Source organism: Oncorhynchus masou, chromosome 22 (genome assembly GCF_036934945.1).
Source record: "Oncorhynchus masou masou isolate Uvic2021 chromosome 22, UVic_Omas_1.1, whole genome shotgun sequence".
Taxonomy (NCBI): Eukaryota; Metazoa; Chordata; class Actinopteri; order Salmoniformes; family Salmonidae; genus Oncorhynchus; species Oncorhynchus masou.
The window spans coordinates 44,138,439-44,157,476 of NC_088233.1; the positions used below are offsets into that span (position 1 = coordinate 44,138,439).

General features: G+C 42.1%; 1 protein-coding gene across 2 annotated transcripts in view; it reads right to left on the reverse strand.

The window, feature by feature from the left end:
• LOC135509558 (non-muscle caldesmon-like) overlaps positions 1 to 19,038 on the reverse strand; it is a 62,675-nt gene that overhangs the window by 14,784 nt on the left and 28,853 nt on the right. Inside the window, exons 5-10 of one of the 2 annotated variants that reach the window (XM_064930308.1) lie at positions 18,008 to 18,260; positions 16,023 to 16,160; positions 11,733 to 11,774; positions 11,050 to 11,093; positions 8,627 to 8,708; positions 4,520 to 4,657 (exon numbers count right to left, since the gene is read on the reverse strand). In XM_064930308.1, the coding sequence (XP_064786380.1) occupies positions 4,520 to 4,657; positions 8,627 to 8,708; positions 11,050 to 11,093; positions 11,733 to 11,774; positions 16,023 to 16,160; positions 18,008 to 18,260 (697 nt within the window). The remainder of the gene's footprint in view (positions 1 to 4,519; positions 4,658 to 8,626; positions 8,709 to 11,049; positions 11,094 to 11,732; positions 11,775 to 16,022; positions 16,161 to 18,007; positions 18,261 to 19,038) is intronic. The other variant, XM_064930309.1, reaches the window with a different exon arrangement.

Sequence of the window (19,038 nt, forward strand, 5' to 3'; positions counted from 1 at the left end):
GAACTATACTTTTTTTTCCAAAAGGACAATGACCCAACACTCCTCCAGGCTGTGTCAAGGCTATTTGACCAAGAAGGAGAGTGAAGGAGTGCTGCATCAGATGACATTGCCTCCACAATCGGATAAGTTGGACCGCAGAGTGAAAGAAAAGCAGCCAACAAGTTCTCAGCATATGTGGGAACTCCTTCAAGACTGTTGGAAAAGCATTCCAGGTGAAGCTGGTTGAGAGAATGCCAAGAGTGTGCAAAGCTGTCATCAAGGCAAAGGGTGGCTACTTTGAAGAATCTCAAATATAACAAAAAGTTTGATTTGTTTAACACTTATTTGGTTACTACATAATTCCATATGTGTTATTTCATAGTTTTGATATCTTTAATATTCTTCTAGAAATAGTAAAAATAAAGAAAAACCCTTGAATATTTCCACGTTGCATTATAAAATAGATGACCTACGCGGAAGATTAAACTAACAACGGGACATTCAAAACTGTAATATCTTATCCTTTACGGAGTCGTGGCTTAACAACGACACTATCAATATACAGCTGTCTGGTTAAAAGCTGTACTGGCAGGAGAGAACAGCGGTGTCTGGTAAGAAAGGGGCGACAGACTTTGTTTTTTTGTAAATAACAGCTGGTGCATGATATCTAAGGAAGTCTCGAGCTCTTGCTCACCTGAGGAAGAGTATCTCATGATAAGATGTAGACCACACTATCTACCTAGAGTTTTCATCTGTATTTTTCATAGCCGTTTATATACCACCACATACTGAGGCTGGCACTATAAGACAGCATTGAATGAGCTGTATTCCACCATAAGCAAACAAGAAAACGGTCACGCAGAGGCGGAGCTCCTAATAGCCGGGGACTTTAATGCAGGGAAACTTAAATCCGTTTTTACCAAATTTCTATCAGCATGTTAAATGTGCAACCAGAGGGAATACACCACCTTTGTTCCACACACAGAGAATCCCTCACCATCGATTTGGCAAATCTGACCATAATTCGATCCTCCTGATTCCTGCTGACAAGCTAAAATTAAGCAGGAAGCAACAGTGACTAGATCAATAAAAAAGTGGTCAGATGAAGCAGATGCTAAGCTACAGGACCGTTTTGCTAGTACAGATTGGAATATGTTCTGAGATTCCTCCAATGACATTGAGGAGTAAACCTCATCAGTCATTGAATTCATCAATAAGTGCATCGATGACATCGTCCCCACAGTGATCATACGTACATACCCCAACCAAAAGCCATGGATTACAGGCAAAATCTGCACTGAGCTAAAGGCTAGAGCTGCCGCTTTCAAGGAGCGGGACCCGGAAGCTTGTAAAACATCCCGCTATGCCCTCAGACGAATCATCTAACAGGTAAAGTGTCAATACAGGACTAAGATCGAATCGTACTACACCGGCACAGAAGCTCGTCGGATGTGGCAGGGCTTGCAAACCATTACAGACTACAAAGGGAAGCACTGCAGAGAGCTGCCCAGTGACACAAGCCTACCAGATGAGCTAAACTACTTCTATGCTCGCTTTGAGGCAAATAACACTGAAACATGCATGAGAGCACCATCTTTTCCGGAAGACTGTGTGATCACGCTCTCCGCAGCCGATGTGAGTAAGACTTTTAAACAGGTCAACATTCACAAGGCCGCGGGGCCAGATGGATTACCAGGACGTAAACTGCGAGCATGCGCTGACCAACTGGCAAGTGTCTTCACTGACATTTTCAACCTCTCCCTGTCCGAGTCTGTAATACCAACATGTTTTAAGCAGAACACTAAGGTAACCTGCCTAAATGACTACCGACCCGTAGCACTCACATCTGTAGCCATGAAGTGCTTAGAAAGGCTGGTCATGGCTTCACATCAACACCATTATCCCAGAAACCCTAGACCCACTCCAATTGGCATACCAGCCCAACAGATCCACAGATGATGCAATCGCTATTGCCCTCCACACTTCCCTTTCCCACCTGGACAAAAGGAACACCTATGTGAGAATGCAATTCATTGTTCAACACCATAGTGCCCTCAAAGCTCATCAATAAGCTAAGGACCCTGGGACTAAACACTTCCCTCTGCAACTGGATCCTGAACTTCCTGAAGGGCCACACCCAGGTGGTAACGGTAAGTAACAACACATCCGCCATGCTGATTCTCAACACAGGGGCCCCTCAGTGGTGCGTGCTTAGTCCCCTCCTGTACTCCCTGTTCACTCATGATTGCATGGCCAGGCATGTCTCCAACACCATCATTAAGTTTGCCGATGACACAACAGTGGTAGGCCTGATCACCGACAACGACGAGACAGCCTATAGGGAGGAGGTCAGAGGCCCGGCCGTGTGGTGCCAGGACAATGACCTCTCCCTCAACGTGATCAAGACAAAGGAGATGATTGTGGACCCCATTCTCATTGACGGGGCTGCAGTGGAGCAGGTTGAGAGCTACAAGTTCCTTGGTGTCCACATCACCAACAAACTAACATGGTCCAAGCACACCAAGACGGTCGTGAACAGGGTGCGACAAAACCTAAGGATTTATCAATGTCCAAACACACCAAGACAGGTGGAAAAGGGCACGACAATACCGCTTCCCCCTCAGGAGACTGTAAAAATTTGGCATGGGTCCTCGGATCCTCAAAAGGTTCTACAGCTGCACCATTGAGAGCATCCAGACTGATTGCATCACTGCCTGGTATGGCAACTGCTCGGCCTCCGACCGCAAGGAACTACAGAGGAATTGCGAATGGCCCAGTACATCACTGGGGCCAAGCTTCCTGCCATCCAGGGACTGTATACCAGGTGGTGTCAGAGGAAGGCCCTAAAAATTGTCAAAGACTCCAGCCACCCTAGTCATAGACTGTTCTCTCTGCTACCGCACGGCAAGCGGTACCTGAACGGCAAGTCTAGGTCCAAGAGGCTTCTAAAAAGCTTCTACCCCCACGCCATAAGACTCCGGAACATCTAATCAAATGGCTACCCAACTTTTTGCATTGCCCCCACCCCATCCCGCCTTTTACACCACTGCTACTCTCTGTTGTTACCATCTATGCATAGTCACTTTAATAACTCTACCTACATGTACATATTACCTCAATTAACCTGTGCCCCCGCACATTGACTCTGTGCCGGTAGCCCCCTGTATATAGTCTCGCTATTGTTATTTTACTGCTGCTCTTTAATTACTTGTTACTTATATTTCTTATTCTTATCCATATTTTTTTAACTGTATTGTTGTTTAGGGGCTTGTAAGTAAGCATTTCACTGTTGTATTCGGCACATGTGAGGAATAAAATTGGATTTGATAACGTAAGAAATAACACACAAGTTGCTTAGGAGCTAGAAGCAGAGCTTCCATGACTGTCAGCACAATATGTAAAGTATTGGTCCTATGATTCCTTGAGCTGAAATGAAAATCCCCAAAATGTTCCATGTGCACAAAAAGCTTACTTCTCTCAAATTTTGAACAAAAAATTGTTTACATCCTGTTCGTGAGAATGTATCCTTTGCCAAGATAATCCATCCAGTTGACAGGTGTGGCATATCAACGAATACAAATGTATTTCATCGATGGCAATTTGAAATCACAGAGATATTGTGACGAAATCCTGAGGCCCATTGTCGTGCCATGCATCTGCAGTCATCACCTCATGTTTCAACATGATAATGCACAGCCCCATATTGCAAGGAGCTGTACACAATTCCTGGAAGCTGTTAATGTCCCAGTTCTTCCACGTCCTGCATACTCACCAAACATGCCACCCATTGAGCTTGTTTGGGATGCTCTAGATCAACGTGTATGTCAGCAAGTTCCAATTTCCACCAATATCCAGCAACAGCCATTGAAGAGGAGTGGTACAACATTTGACAGGCCACAATCAACAGCCTGATCAACTCTATGCGAAGGAGAAGTGTCGCGCCGCACGACGCAAATGGTGGTTACAACAGATACAGACTGGTTTTCTGATCCACTTCCCTACCTTTCTTTTTTAAGGTGTATGTGACCAACAAATACATATCTGTATTCCCAGTGATGTGAAATCCATAGATTAGGGCCTAATTAATTTATTTTTAAATGATCTAATTTATTTATATGAACTGTCACTCAGTAAAATCTTTGAAATTGTTGCATGTTGCGTTTAATTTTTGGTTCAGTATGTATAATTTTCGGGATGGTTAAACATTTTCAGTGTAAACTTAAATGACTAACAACACATATAATGTATGTAGAAAAGATAATGGAGCTATATATTTTTAAATAAGATCATCTTTGAGGACGAACAATCAGGGGGGTCTCTAGAAATGTTGGAAAGCACCATTGGCCACACCCACTACAATGCCCCGCCCCCTACGCTAACTTTGCCACCGCTGCTGAAAAAAATCCCATGGGAAACCCTGGTAAGGGTCTATTTATGTTGGTGGATGTATAATGTCATTAGCGATGGTGAGAAATAAATTGGCCTTTGACTATATTTGTTCATGTGTACAGTATGTAACGTCAAGTTGGTGTTTCCTTGCCTTGGATGGTGTGCCTTTGGACGGGCTCTGGTTCCAAGCCTCTCCAGCCTCAAACAAGTGCTTCTTGGAGGACACTGCCTCAGGTGACATGGGGATGTCCATCAGGCCCTGTTTGGCTGCCTTGGCCTCCTGGGAGTACTGCACAACATAACAATGTGATATACTTTACATTCCAATTGCATGGAATTTGCATAGAAATAACAGAACTCTAGATCAAAAAGAAAAATGTATCAAGCTTGTTCACTGATATTTATCAAGTCTGATTAGGGGGAAATTAGATAGTATGAAAATGAAGCACAGCAAGTAAAAATGAACCACAATATAACATAGTTAGACATGAGTAAAATAGGGCTGGATTCAATCTGTATTACTGAAGAATCAGCGTTATAGCATGATTGAAATTTAAAGGCAATGTACCCGCGAAGACTGCATTCACGCTCAACACTGTATAGAGTGCATTTGGAAAGTATTTTTTTATCCAGATTTTGTTACGTTACAGCCTTATTCTAAAATTTATGAAATTGTTTTTTCCCCCTCATCAATTTATGTCCGGGATCTGGCTGGGCCACTCAAGGACGTTCATAGACTTGTCCCGAAACCACTCCTGCGTTGTCTTGTCTGTGTGCTTAGGGTCGTTATCCTGTTGGAAGGTGAACCTCCTCAGTCTGAGGTCCTGAGCTCTCGGGAGCAGGTTTTCATCACGGACCTCTCTGTACTTTGCTCCGTTCATTTTTCCCTCGATCCTGACTAGTCTCCCAGTCCCTGCCGCTGAAAAACATCCCCACAGCATCATGCTGCCACCACCATGCTTCACCATAGGGGTGGTGCCAGGTTTCCTCCAGGCCAAAGAGTTAAAATCAGGCCAAAGAGTTAAATCTTGGTTTCATCAGACTGGTGAATCTTGTTTCTCATGGTCTGAGAGTCCTTTAGGTGCCTTTTGGCAAACTCCAAGCGAGCTGTCACATGCCTTTTACTGAGGAGTGGCTTCCGTCTGTCCACTCTACCATAAAGGCCTGATTGGTGGAGCGTTGCAGAGATGGTTGTCCTTCTGGAAGGTTCTCCCATCTCCACAGAGGAACCCTGGGGCTCTGTCAGAGTGACCATCAGGTTCTTCTCCCCCAATTGCTCAGTTTGGCCTGGCGGGCAGCTCTAGGAAGAGTCTTGGTGGTTCCAAACTTCTTCCATTTAAGAATGATGGAGGCCACTGTGATAATGTGCGTCTCGGTGAGAGGTGTAGGAGTCAGGCGCAGGAGAGCAGGGATGTCTGAGAAGTGTGTTTAATCATATAGTCCACCAATACAAAAATGGCACAGACGAAAATACAAAAACTACGCTCTCGATACTCAGAACTCGTGCAAACGCACGGAGGAACAAACACAGTTCCGACACATACATACACGTCCGTAACCGTGAAAACAACAAACATCAAAATACAATCGAGCGCAATACATACAAGTCTAATCCCGCACAAACTAAGGCAGGCAATAGGTACCCTATATACACACAGAAATAAACGCAAATGAAACCAGGTGTGAAAAGAATCACAGACAAAACAAACAGAAAAGGAAAAAGGGATCGGTGGCGGCTAGTTAACCGGCAACGCCGAGCAGGGTGGAGGAGTTACCCTCGGTAGAAGTCGTGACAGCCACTTTATTTTTGGAGACCCTCAATGCTGCAGAAATGTTTTGTTACCCTTCTGCAGGTCTGTGCCTCGACACAATCCTGTCTCTGAGCTCTACGGATAATTCCTTCAACTTCATTGATTGATTGTTGCTCTGACATGCACTATCAACGCTGGGACCTTATATAGACAGGTATGTGCCTTTCCAAATCATGTCCAATCAATTGAATTTACCACAGGTGGACTCCAATCAAGTTGTAGAAACATCTCAAGGATGATCAATGGAAACAGGATGCACATGAGCTCAATTTCGAATCTCATAGCAAAGGGTCTGAATACTTATGTAAATAAGGTATTTCTGTTTTAAATGTTTTATGTGTTTGCAAAAATGTCTAAAAACCTGTTTTCGCTTTGTCATTATGGAGTATAGTGTGTAGATTGATGAGGGATTTTTTTGAATGAGGCTGTAACGTAACAAAAAAATTCTAGGGGTCTGAATACTTTCCAAATAAATTGTATCCGTCTTTAGAAAAAGGTTAACAAGGCATGGTAGTAATCGGATGATGCAATAGTGGCTTGTGAAATACTGCCCTCACGGGAAAAGTGTAGGAGGGCCCCTAACACTTATTCAGTCACACACACACTCTACTCCCATGTACAGTAGAAGTCGGAATTTACATACACTTAGGTTGGAGTCAATAAAACTTGTTTTTTAAACACTCCACAAATTTCTTGTTAACAATCTATAGTTTTGGCAAGTTGGTTAGGACATCTACTTTGTGCATGACACAAGTAATTTTTTCAACAATTGTTAACAGACAGATTATTTCACTTATAATTCACTGTATCACAATTCCAGTGGGTCAGAAGATCACATACACTAAATTGACTGTGCCTTTAAACAGCTCGGGAACATTCCAGAAAATAATGTCATGGCTTCTGATAGGCTAATTGACATCATTTGAGTCAATTGGAGGTGTACCTGTGTGTGTATTTCAAGGACTACCTTCAAACTCAGTGCTTCTTTGCTTGACATCATGGGAAAATCTAAAGAAATTAGCCAAGACCTCAGAAAAAATTGCGAAAAGTGCAAATCAATCCCAGAACAACAGCAAAGGACCTTGTCAAGATCCTGGAGGAAACAGGTACAAAAGTATCTATACCCACAGTAAAACGAGTCCTATATCGACATAACCTGAAAGGCCGCTCAGCAAGGAAGAAGCCACTGTTCCAATACTGCCATAAAAAAGCCAGACTACGGTTTGCAACTACACTATGGGACAATGATCGTACTTTTTGGAGAAATGTCCTCTGGTGTGATTAAACAAAAATAGAACTGTTTGGCCATAATGACCATCGTTATGTTTGGAGGAAAAAGGGGGAGGCTTGCAAGCTGAAGAACACCATCCCAACCATGAAGCACGGGGGTGGCAGCATCATGTTGTGGGGGTGCTTTTCCGCTGGAGGGACTGGTGCACTTCACAAAATAGATGGCATCATGAGGCAGGAAAATTATGTGGATATATTGAAGCAACATCTCAAGACATCAGTCAGGAAGTTAAAGCTTGGACGCAAATGGGTCTTCCAAATGGACAATGACCACAAGCATACGTCCAAAGTTGTGACAAAATGGCTTAAGGACAACAAATTCAAGGTAATGGAGTGGCCATCACAAAGCCCTGACTTCAATCCTATGGAACATTTGTGGGCAGAACTTAAAAAGTGTGCACAAGCAAGGAGGCCTCTAAACCTGACTCAGTTACACCAGCTCTGTCAGGAGGAATGGGCCAAAATTCACCCACCTTACTGTGGGAAGCTTGTGGAAGGCTATCCAAAATGTTTGACCTAAGTTAAACAATTTAACGGCAATGCTACCAAATACTAATTGAGTGTATGTAGACTTTTGACCCACTGGAAGTGTGATGAAAGAAATAAAAGCTGAAATAAATAAATCTCTCTTCTATTATTCTGACATTTCACATTCTTAAAATAAAGTGGTGATCCTAACAGACCTAAGACAGGGAAATTTCATTAGGATTAAATGTCAGGATTTCTGAAAAACTGAGTTTATATGTATTTGGCTAAGGTGTATGTATTTGGCTAAGGTGTATGTATTTGGCTAAGGTGTATGTAAACCGACTTCAACCGTACTTATAGTATGACTCCGGCACCACAGAGATGAGAAAGCAAGCTCAGCCTATCCTCAAGTGCCCATCAATCCTCTCCCATATGATAGAGTAGAGGTGGTTTGACGGACTGTGAGGCTGAGGCTGAGGTTTAACTACAGTATATACAGTAACTTTGTGTGTGTGAGACTGACACAGTGCGTCACCTTTAGAGAGGAAGAGAAGGGGACAGAGAAGTCTGGCTGAATAGTCACCAGATGAAAGCATTCATCACACAGCCTTCATCAATGGGGCCTCTGTCTGTCAGGAGGAAGGGAGGGAGAGATGGAAGAAGGGGGGAGCTACCAGGTGGGAGCTAACCTCAATGGCGTGGGTGTACTGCTCCAGCCTGTCATCGATCTTGGCGAGGAGAACAGGGGGCTGTGTCTTCTTGAAGCTGTTACTGTATCCAAAACAAAGACACTCGGTCAGTGAAAATGTTTGTGGGAAGAAAATAATACATTTTAAAGATCTCATCTGACTGGCTATAGGCCCGCAAGTGAACAGGGATCATCCTTCCCCTCCCCGAGTGAAATATCCCTTTTCCACATTGTTATGATACACCCCCCTTGGTAAATTGAGCCACTTGAATCTACACTGCCATTAGAGAGTGGATGGGATTTTGTGACCTCTTACAGCTTCTGTCAAGACTGTCTTTCAGGCCCAGTATGAAGCTTGCTCACTGACCGCAGTGGGACCCAGTGCAAAGGCCCCCTTCACACGCACACAGGCACACACACACACGCACACACACATCCAGACACACACACACGCTGCCAGTTGCCTAAACCCCACTACACAAGAGTCCTAATCTCAGACATATACACTAAACAGGAAAACAAACCGTGTGGGACAAATCTGGAAATACTGACCCTATTTCCTGCATTTCAACATGGCCTCAAAACCGTTTATTTTTGAAAAGAGAGCTCCCATGAAAAGCATGTGTGAGTCATTAGCCTGATATGGCTGGTTAGTTTGAGGATTACATAGGTTCTTCACAGGCATGGTAGGATTATTTGAACTTCATAAACGTGCACAGCCCACAAATCTTTATTTGGAGGGTGTTTTGTTCTGCAAAGACGTTGAAATTGGGGTTTTCTGAATGATGTCATGTTTTCTATCTGCATGAGTCGAGGCTGTTAAAAGTGAAGGGGTGAAGAAAGCTGTCTGTCAAGCGTATTCTTCTCCGGAAAGATTTGCTTCGGTCTTACAGTGTTTTTACACACATCAACAAGGGAGTGGAACACCCACATCAAAGGACTAACACACAGTGATCCTTCCCTCTGTCCTAAAAAAACCTGCCTAGACTTAAACATTATGCCACACTCAATTCCTCAGATCTCAAACCTGCACCTGGAAGATAAAGTTTACGGTGTCCAATAAAAAACATATTTTGACCAATGGGTAATTTTTTAAATTTAAAACATGTTAATTGTGTAGATAATCCTCTAAGGAAGCCAATGGTCTAACCTCATGACTCTATCATAATCCGCTCTTAAGTTATTGGAGTTTTTAACCTTGTAGGATTGCCAATGTTAATGTGACAGTCAATGGAGGCCAGAGGGAAAAAGTGGGCAAAAATAAGGAAAATTGCACAGCACCACTTCAGCTTGGCAGGTTGGTGTACGAGAATTAACTAACTGACAGGCTCACTTTCCCGTTGAACTCGTCATATTTCTTCTCGAATCCGCAGGATGTAAAACAATGTAGAGGTGAGATAGATACCGATTTTGAGACATGACATGTCGTATTTTCATATTTTAGTATACGCTTTTCATATTAATGCAAAATGCCTATTCTTTTTCGAAGACTTCTCACAAAAGCAAGCTTATCACTGTGAAACGTAAACAGAGCACTGAGCTCTGAGCAAGCTTTTTTATTTTAAAAGCCTTTTACATTTAATTCAGCTCGTGTTACGCTAATCTCCCTTTCCGCGACCCGCAAAAGCAACTTTGAAGATGACCACCACAACATGTAAAATCCTCAATGCAGAACGCTGCACCACTCTGTCAACAGAGCTCAGTGCTTATTATGGGATGTATTAGGTTAAGAAATCCTACTTTTTGGATAAACTGTTAATTAAATGTTCGAGAAAGATTCAGAATATGAATAATCATTTATGTCCGAGTAAAGTGTATTATAGAACTTACGGAAGTTCAATTTCCTCACCACAGTGCATTCTGGGCAATGTGGGTGCACACCCTATAAAGTTGTTATTACACCCTATTTTCAGTCAGAGTATTAATATTAATTCAACTCTGGCCTGGTATCTTCTACTCTAGCTGCTGAGAGCTCTTCACCACTGATTACTTACTGCAGTCAGACGGCATGGAGCCGTCCCACAGTCCAGAGCTATAGCTCACCAGCCACCAGAGAAAACCCAGCAAGCCCAGGCTCCAGCCCTCACATCTGGTCAGAGTTAACCAAGCCATAAATCATCCAGGCTGACAAAGGTGATGCACTGAGAGAGATTTGGAGGTCACCACTGGCCCTCTTTGTCTATGTTTACATTTACACACCAGCCATTTAGCCAGCATAGCTGCTGTTCTGCCTCAGATAGCAGCTCTCCATCCAGGCATCCGCCGAGGGGCCCAGTAGTACTTTGGTCAACCTCAAGATACAACGAAGCATTAGTGAGGGAAGGTATTTGAGAGTACAAGTGGAACAACCGGGGCTGTGGAATTTGTTTGTTTGCTTCGTGTTACTCATTGTGAAAAAGCCTTGTGTACTTGTATGATGATCACCTTTTCTTTAGGGACCGGTTCAAGGATTCTGTTCTTTCTGTGATCTGAAAAACATGAGGGTGATGTTAAAGGTTATTGTTTTGCAATTAGAATATAATAGTTGAAGTGCTCCGTGACTTCTAGAATTGTCAGACCGGGATTATCATGATCAATTTGATGATAATCACAGCCCTGTATTTGGCCTGACGCAGCAAATATCTCTTCCAAGTCAAACAGAGAAATCTTCTGCTGGTCTTTCTCAACCGTTTCCATCCGCCTGTATCTGTCAGCTCGTATCATCAAAGACAGATTTAAACTAACTCTGCCCCAGTCCACAGTTTACTGCAGGCATAATTATAATGCAATCAGGGTGTGTGAAGACTTCCATCTCGAAACCCATTACTTATCTTGAATCTGTGTATTTAATGCATTACAGACTGAATCATAGTAAAGAAAATGTTTTTGGGATTACAAGTCTTAGGCAAGTCATTATCAAAATACGAATACATTTGTATCAGAGGAGTTCTAGTTTGAGCCAGGGTCATAATGTCCTGTCCTCTACCGTTGCTTGCCAAAGAGGTCATACTTCAACGTATCCAGCACCAAGCTCTGGTTCTTCCCACACAAAAGGTTCCCTTATGTTACTGTTCACTGTTCAGCCCTGGAACTGAAGCAAAGAGCACAGCATGTTGACACCAACTCACCAATAATGTATTTTCTGCTGTCAAACTCTCATCATTCTCTCTCTGAAATTACACACACAAGCAGATGGATGCTCATGACTGCACTAAGGATGTAGGCAAGGGCACCAACATAGCAACCCTGTACCCAGAGAGGAAAGTCAGCTTAGGAACAGAAGGCAGGAAGTAAAAGTTATAGTAGCGAGCTGAACTTGCCCTTTTGTAGAAGGTGACATAGTTTTTCTTCATTAGTGTTAATACAAGAAGTGAATTCATGAGAGATAAATAGATGCATCTTTAATAATAATAACAGTAATAGTGTAATGTAATGAGCCAGGCTTGTAAATTAAGATCTGAGTGGATTTCAATCCCTGTGTGATCTGACAAGTCTGCTCAACTGACAACAAACAAGAACATTTTACACTACACAACGCTTCACAACATGCCATGCCGTGCAAACGTCTGAATCCAAACAAATGAACCCATGGAAACACTATCTACAATACTGACAACTACCTGTATTACTTAATACCCTACTTTTTAAGCAGAGAAAGGTGGAAGGAGTTAAGGACAATTCCACAGACCAGTGCAAACACAGGCTGTCACAGCTACCATTTGGACTTGGGCTGAAATACAATGACATACAGTTGAAGTCGGAAGTTTACAACCACCTTAGTCAATTACATTTAAATTCAGTTTTTCATAATTCCTGACATTTAATCCTAGTAAATATTCCCTGTTTTAGGTCAGTTAGGATCACCACTTTGTTTTAGGAATGTGAAATGTCAGAATAATAGTAGAGAGAAGGATTTACAGTGGGGCAAAAAAGTATTTAGTCAGCCACCAATTGTGCAAGTTCTCCCACTTAAAAAGATGAGAGATGCCTGTAATTTTCATCATAGGTACACTTCAACTATGACAGACAAAATTAGAAGAAAAAAATCCAGAAAATCACATTGTAGGATTTTTAATGAATTTATTTGCAAATTATGGTGGAAAATAAGTATTTGGTCAATAACAAAGTTTATCTAAATACTTTATTATATACCCTTTGTTGGCAATGACAGAGGTCAAATGTTTTCTGAAAATCTTCACAAGGTTTTCACACACTGTTGCTGATATTTTGGCCCATTCCTCCATGCAGATCTCCTCTATAGCAGTGATGTTTTGGGGCTGTTGCTGGGCAACACAGACTTTCAACTCCCACCAAAGATTTTCTATGGGGTTGAGATCTGGAAACTGGCTAGGCCACTCCAGGACCTTGAAATGCTTCTTACGAAGCCACTCCTTTGTTGCCCGGGCGGTGTGTTTGGAATCATTGTCATGCTGAAAGACCCAGCCACATTTCATCTTCAATGCCCTTGCTGATGGAAGGAGGTTTTCACTCAAAATCTCACGATACATGGCCCCATTCATTCTTTCCTTTACACGGATCAGTCGTCCTGGTCCCTTTGCAGAAAAACAGCCCCAAAGCATGATGTTTCTACCCCCATGCTTCACAGTAGGTATGGTGTTCTTTGGATGCAACTCAGCATTCTTCGTCCTCCAAACACGACGAGTTGAGTTTTTACCAAAAAGTTCTAATTTGGTTTCATCTGCCCATATGACATTATCCCAATCTTCTTCTAGATCATCCAAATGCTCTCTAGCAAACTTCAGACGGGCCTGGACATAAGCAGGGGGACACGTCTGGCACTGCAGGATTTGAGTCCCTGGCGCCATAGTGTGTTACTGATGGTAGGCTTTGTTACTTTGGTCCCAGCTCTCTGCAGGTCATTCATTAGGTCCCCCCGTGTGGTTCTGGGATTTTTGCTCACCATTCTTGTGATCATTTTGACCCCACGGGGTGAGGTCTTGCGTGGAGCAGATCGAGGGAGATTATCAGTGGTCTTGTATGTCTTCCATTTCCTAATAATTGCTCCCACAGTTGATTTCTTCAAACCAAGCTGCTCACCTATTGCAGATTCAGTCTTCCCAGCCTGGTGCAGGTCTACAATTTTGTTTCTGGTGTCCTTTGACAGCTCTTTGGTCTTGGCCATAGTGAAGTTTGGAGTGTGACTGTTTGAGGTTGTGGACAGGTGTCTTTTATACTGATAACACGTTCAAACAGGTGCCATTAATACAGGTAACGAGTGGAGGACAGAGGAGCCTCTTAAAGAAGTTACAGGTCTGTGAGAGCCAGAAATCTTGCTTGTTTGTAGGTGACCAAATACTTATTTTCCGCCATAATTTGCAAATAAGTTCCTAAAAAATCCTACAATGTGATTTTCTGGATTTTTTTTCTCATTTTGTCTGTCATAGTTGAAGTGTACCTATGATGAAAATTACAGGCCTCTCTCATCTTTTTAAGTGGGAGAACTTGCACAATTGGTGGCTGACTAAATACTTTTTTGCCCCACTGTATTTCAGCTTTTATTTCTATCATCACATTCGCAGTTGGTCAGACGTTTACATACACTCAATTAGTATTTGGTAGCATTGCCGTTAAGTTGTTTAATTTAGGTCAATCGTTTCGAGTAGCCTTCCACAAGCTTCCCACATTGAGTTGGGTGAAGTTTGCCCCATTCCTCCTGACAGAGTTGGTGTAACTGAGTCAGGTTTGTAAGCCTTCTTGCTCGCACACACTTTTTCATTTCTGCCCACACATTTTCTATAGGGTTGAGGTCAGGACTTTGTGATGGCCACTCCAAAACCTTGACTTTGTTGTCCTTAAGCCATTTTGCCACAACTTTGGATGTATGCTTGGGGTCATTGTCCATTTGGAAGACCAATTTGCGACCAAGCTTTAACTTCCTGACTGATGTCTTGAGATGTTGCTTCAATATATATCCACATAATTTTCCTGACTCATGATGCCATCTATTTTGTGAAGTGCACCAGTCCCTCCTGCAGAAAAGCACCCCCACAACATGATGCTGCCATCCCCATGCTTCACGGTTGGGATGGTGTTCTTTGGCTTGCAAGCCTCTCCCTTTTTCCTCCAAACATAACAATGGTCATTATGGCCAAACAGTTACATTTTTGTTTCATCAGACCAGAGGACATTTCTCCAAAAAGTATGATCTTTGTCCACATGTGCAGTTGCAAACCATAGTCTGGCTTTTTTATGGCGGTTTTGGAGCAGTGGCTTCTTCCTTGCTGAGTGGCCTTTCAGGTTATGTCAATATAGGACTTGTTTTACTGTGGATATAGATACTTTTGTAACTGTTTCCTCCAGCATCTTCACAAGATCCTTTGCTGTTGTTCTGGGATTGATTTGCACTTTTCTCACAAAATGACATTCATCTCTAGGAGACAGAATGCGTCTCCTTCCTGAGCGGTATGAAGGCTGCGTGGTCCCATGGTGTTTATACTTAAGTACGATTGTTTGTACAGACTTGTGGAAGACTACCATTTCCTTTCTGAGGTCTTGGCTGATTTCTTTTGATTTTCCCACGATGTCAAGGAAAGAGACACGGTGTGTGAAGGTAGGCCTTGAAATGCATCCACACCTACACCAATTGACTCACACCTACACCAATTGACTCAAATTATGTCAATTAGCCTATCAGAAGCTTCTAAAGCCATGACATAATTTTCTGGAATTTTCCTAGCTGTTTCAAGGCACAGTGAACTTAGTGGACATAAACTTCTGACCCACTGGAATTGTGATACAGGGAATTATAATTTAAGTAGTCTGTCTGTAAACAATTGTTGGAAAAATTACTTGTGTCATGCACAAGGTAGATGAGCTAACCGACTTGCCAAAACTATAGTTTGTTAACAAGAAATTTGTGGAGTGGTTGAAAAATGAGTTTTAATGTCTCCAACCTTAGTGTATGTAAACTTCCAACGTCACCTGTATTATGGTCTCTCACTTTTCAGTCAATGTTGGTATCCAATTTGTACATAAAGGCATGCTGTCAGAGCTAACTAAAAGTTGCACACGTCTCACACACGTCTCAGCAAATCCACACATCACAGCAAACCCATACGTGAATGTGTGTGACCTGCTGCACTACATGTGCTGTGGAAAATGCTGACATTTATAACACTCCCATGCAACTTACGTGATTGAAACTAAACAAATGGCTGTAAAGATGGTATAAAGTGAGATTTGAGTTATTTTTTGTTGTTGTAGTAAAACAATATAGAAATATAGAGCACTTTATTTTATACAGAAAACCAAAGGTATCATTATCATTATCCATGATCTCAAAAACTCACTGCCATATCATCACAAGAATGGTGCTTGTTATATATGACCATGGGCAATAATTACAAACCTGAGGTATATATAGATGTGTAGATGAATGGAACAGAAACGTTAGCTACCTTGTAGATGGAGCCTTTAGGATTGAGCGGGCTAAACAACTCATCTCCGTCCACACTGGAGGTACTGAGGCTCTTCATCCTCTCTGCTGCCTCCATCCTCCTCCTCTCTATGTCCTCCTTCATCCTCCTCTTTTCTTCCTGTACAAAGAGACACAATGGATATTTTTGGTGAACGTCAGGAACCGAATCACATCGGTGAAAGAGTGGTTCATTTGCCTCACTGATTCGCAGGCTGCTAGTACAGCTTCTTGAGCTCCAGACAACAATTATCTGCAGATAACTTAGAAAAACATTACCTGAAGGATATTTCCACTGCAGGAAAAACAGGTAATGTGAGAGAGCCTCATTCAGGTCCATGCTCATTTTTGCAGTGCATAAAAACATTTAATTAATAAATTGGCAGGCAATTTAATAATTTGGTCATCTAAAAGTTCTTTTGAACCAACTGTTAGGCTTTACATTAGAAATGTGCTATTTTTTCATGTGTCAATTTTTAAAGAGCAACTAACTCTAAAAAACAACTTCTCATTTAGAAAACAGCCATTGTGGCATCGATATGAGCCAGAAACATTTATCATACTGTCAAAATTGACTACAAAATATAAAAAGGATAATTTTGGTAATTCAGTCAGTCTCGTCCAAAACAACATTTTGTGAGACTTGTGGTCGTGACTGCATCACACCGTAAATTAAGGTTTGGTTTGTTTCAATCCTGGCCACCAGCTCTCAGCTGGCAGAATGCAAGTAATCATCTATTCTGAGTGCAGCTGCACGTGACCCAATTGTAATATCCGTGGTAAATTTGGGTTGACTTTAGATTTCCCTAATAGCTTCACATTTCACAGCTTCACATGATTTAAAAACCTCACACCAACTCGAATAATGTGGTGTATTATGTATTAAACCACACAGACACATCAAAAACACAGTCGTCCTTCTGAACTGAGCTGCAGGACAGGTCTGAAACTGCACAGGGATGACACCATGTCTCCTTTGCTAATTGTTGACAAAGGAGAGTGATGTAGTGCTGCATCAGATGACCTGGCCTCCACAATCACCCAACATTAACCCAATTGAGATAGTTTTAGATGAGTTAGGCTGCAGAGTGAAGGAAAAGCAGCCAACAAGTGCTCAACATATATATGTGAACCCCTTCAAGACTGTTGGAAAAACATTTACTAGTATAGGGCCTTTACTAGTATAGCCCAGAGAAACGCATTAAATAACAAATTTAAAAATGGCAAAAACGACAGTCAACAAAATAAATCATAAAAAACAGGTGTTTGTCCTAAATCTAGGAGATATACTGTGCATTCGGGAAGAATTCTGACCCCTTGACTTTTTCAACATTTTGTTACGTTACATCCTTATTCTAAAATGAATGAAATTGTTTTATTTTTCCTCAACAAGCTATACCCCATAACGACAAAGCAAAAATAGGTTTTCAGAAATTTTTGCAAATTTCTAAAATAATTAAAAACTGAAATATCACATTTACATAAGTATTCAGACCCTTTATTCAGTACTTTTGTTGAAGCACCTTTGGCAGTGATTACAGCCATGAGCCTTCTTGGGTATGACGCTACAAGCTTGGCACACCTGTGTTTGGGGATCCAAATGGAAGAGCCATTGGGATCCAAATGAACGGCTCTTTAAACCGAGTCAAATGTTCTGGCTTCCCGAAAAGACTCGGAATACCCATCCTTATATACATTTAAGTGGTAAAAAAAAAAATACTGTAGGTGGTTAAACTGACTGTGGTCGCGGTGAAAAAAGTCACTTTCCCTATACTTTCAATGCATTTTTCCAGAAAAGGTGAGTAAACTCCCCCCAAAAAGGTGGAAAAACTGTGCTTACTTAGGCTTACCCTGCACTACACCACCGGCTGATGTGTAAGATATTGAGTTTCATCTCTTTCTGTTTGTGTTTCTTAATGCCATAGGCTACACATTACGTATGTACTGTACACTGCAGTTGACCATCACCTCCTCCTTGGCCAGGCGCTGCTGCTCCTCCTCCCTGCTCCTGCGCTCCTCCCCCTCCCTGACCTGGCGTCTCTCCTCCCTCCTCCTCTTCAGCTCCTCCAGATCCTGCTCGGCCTCAGCCTGCTTGTGTCTGAGCTGCTCAAGCTCCTGGTTCTCCTTCTCTGCTTGGCTACGCCGGATCTTCACCAGCTTGGCCTCTAAGATGGCCTCCGCCTCCTCCTCGGTCTCGACCCCTGCCACTTGTACCACAGCCCTGGGAGAGATGGAGAGAGAGATTGAAGGACGGCTGGAGGAAAAAAGGAGCATACATAGAGGGGCAGGATTTCAAGAAATATCTCTGTCTCCTAATGGTTTAGAATGTGTAACATCTAGGAGTCACTTCGGGGGGGGGGGGGAATTCCGACCTGAGGTTGTTACACGTAAAGGGAACGTAATTACCTTTTTATGGACTTTTCTCTCTACACGTATTCTGACCTAGCTCGCTATTCATTTGGGGTGAAAATCAAAGAAATTAAAGTGTGGCGGAGATGTGTCAACCGATACGCTGCATTCTGACCTTGACTTAATTCCCTCATAATTCCACCACCTTTAAGCGCGATGAAATGATGAATAACATTGAGCAACCTGTCGGTTCCAAGTGGAGCAACATCTACTTTCTTTTTCCCCAAAGAAATAACACCATTCTCCATGCACTGTAATTTACAAATTGATAAGGTGTATTGAAAACAGCTAGGTAAATTAGTAAGCCGTTTGGTTAAGAGTGATTGTAAATATAAATGACAATTGTTTTAGATCTATTTTACTTTGTGATTTCTAAAGACAAATGTGAAACAAGTCATATTACAGCAAACTGAAGCACATCAACATAGCACCTTTTCCACTGTGAAGTTTATTAAATGCTGGCCTTATAACTTTGGATGAAATTTGGAGACCCAAGCTATATGTTTCTGTAGCCATATATATATATATATATATATACATATATACATGTATACATATATACATATATATATATATATATATATATGAAA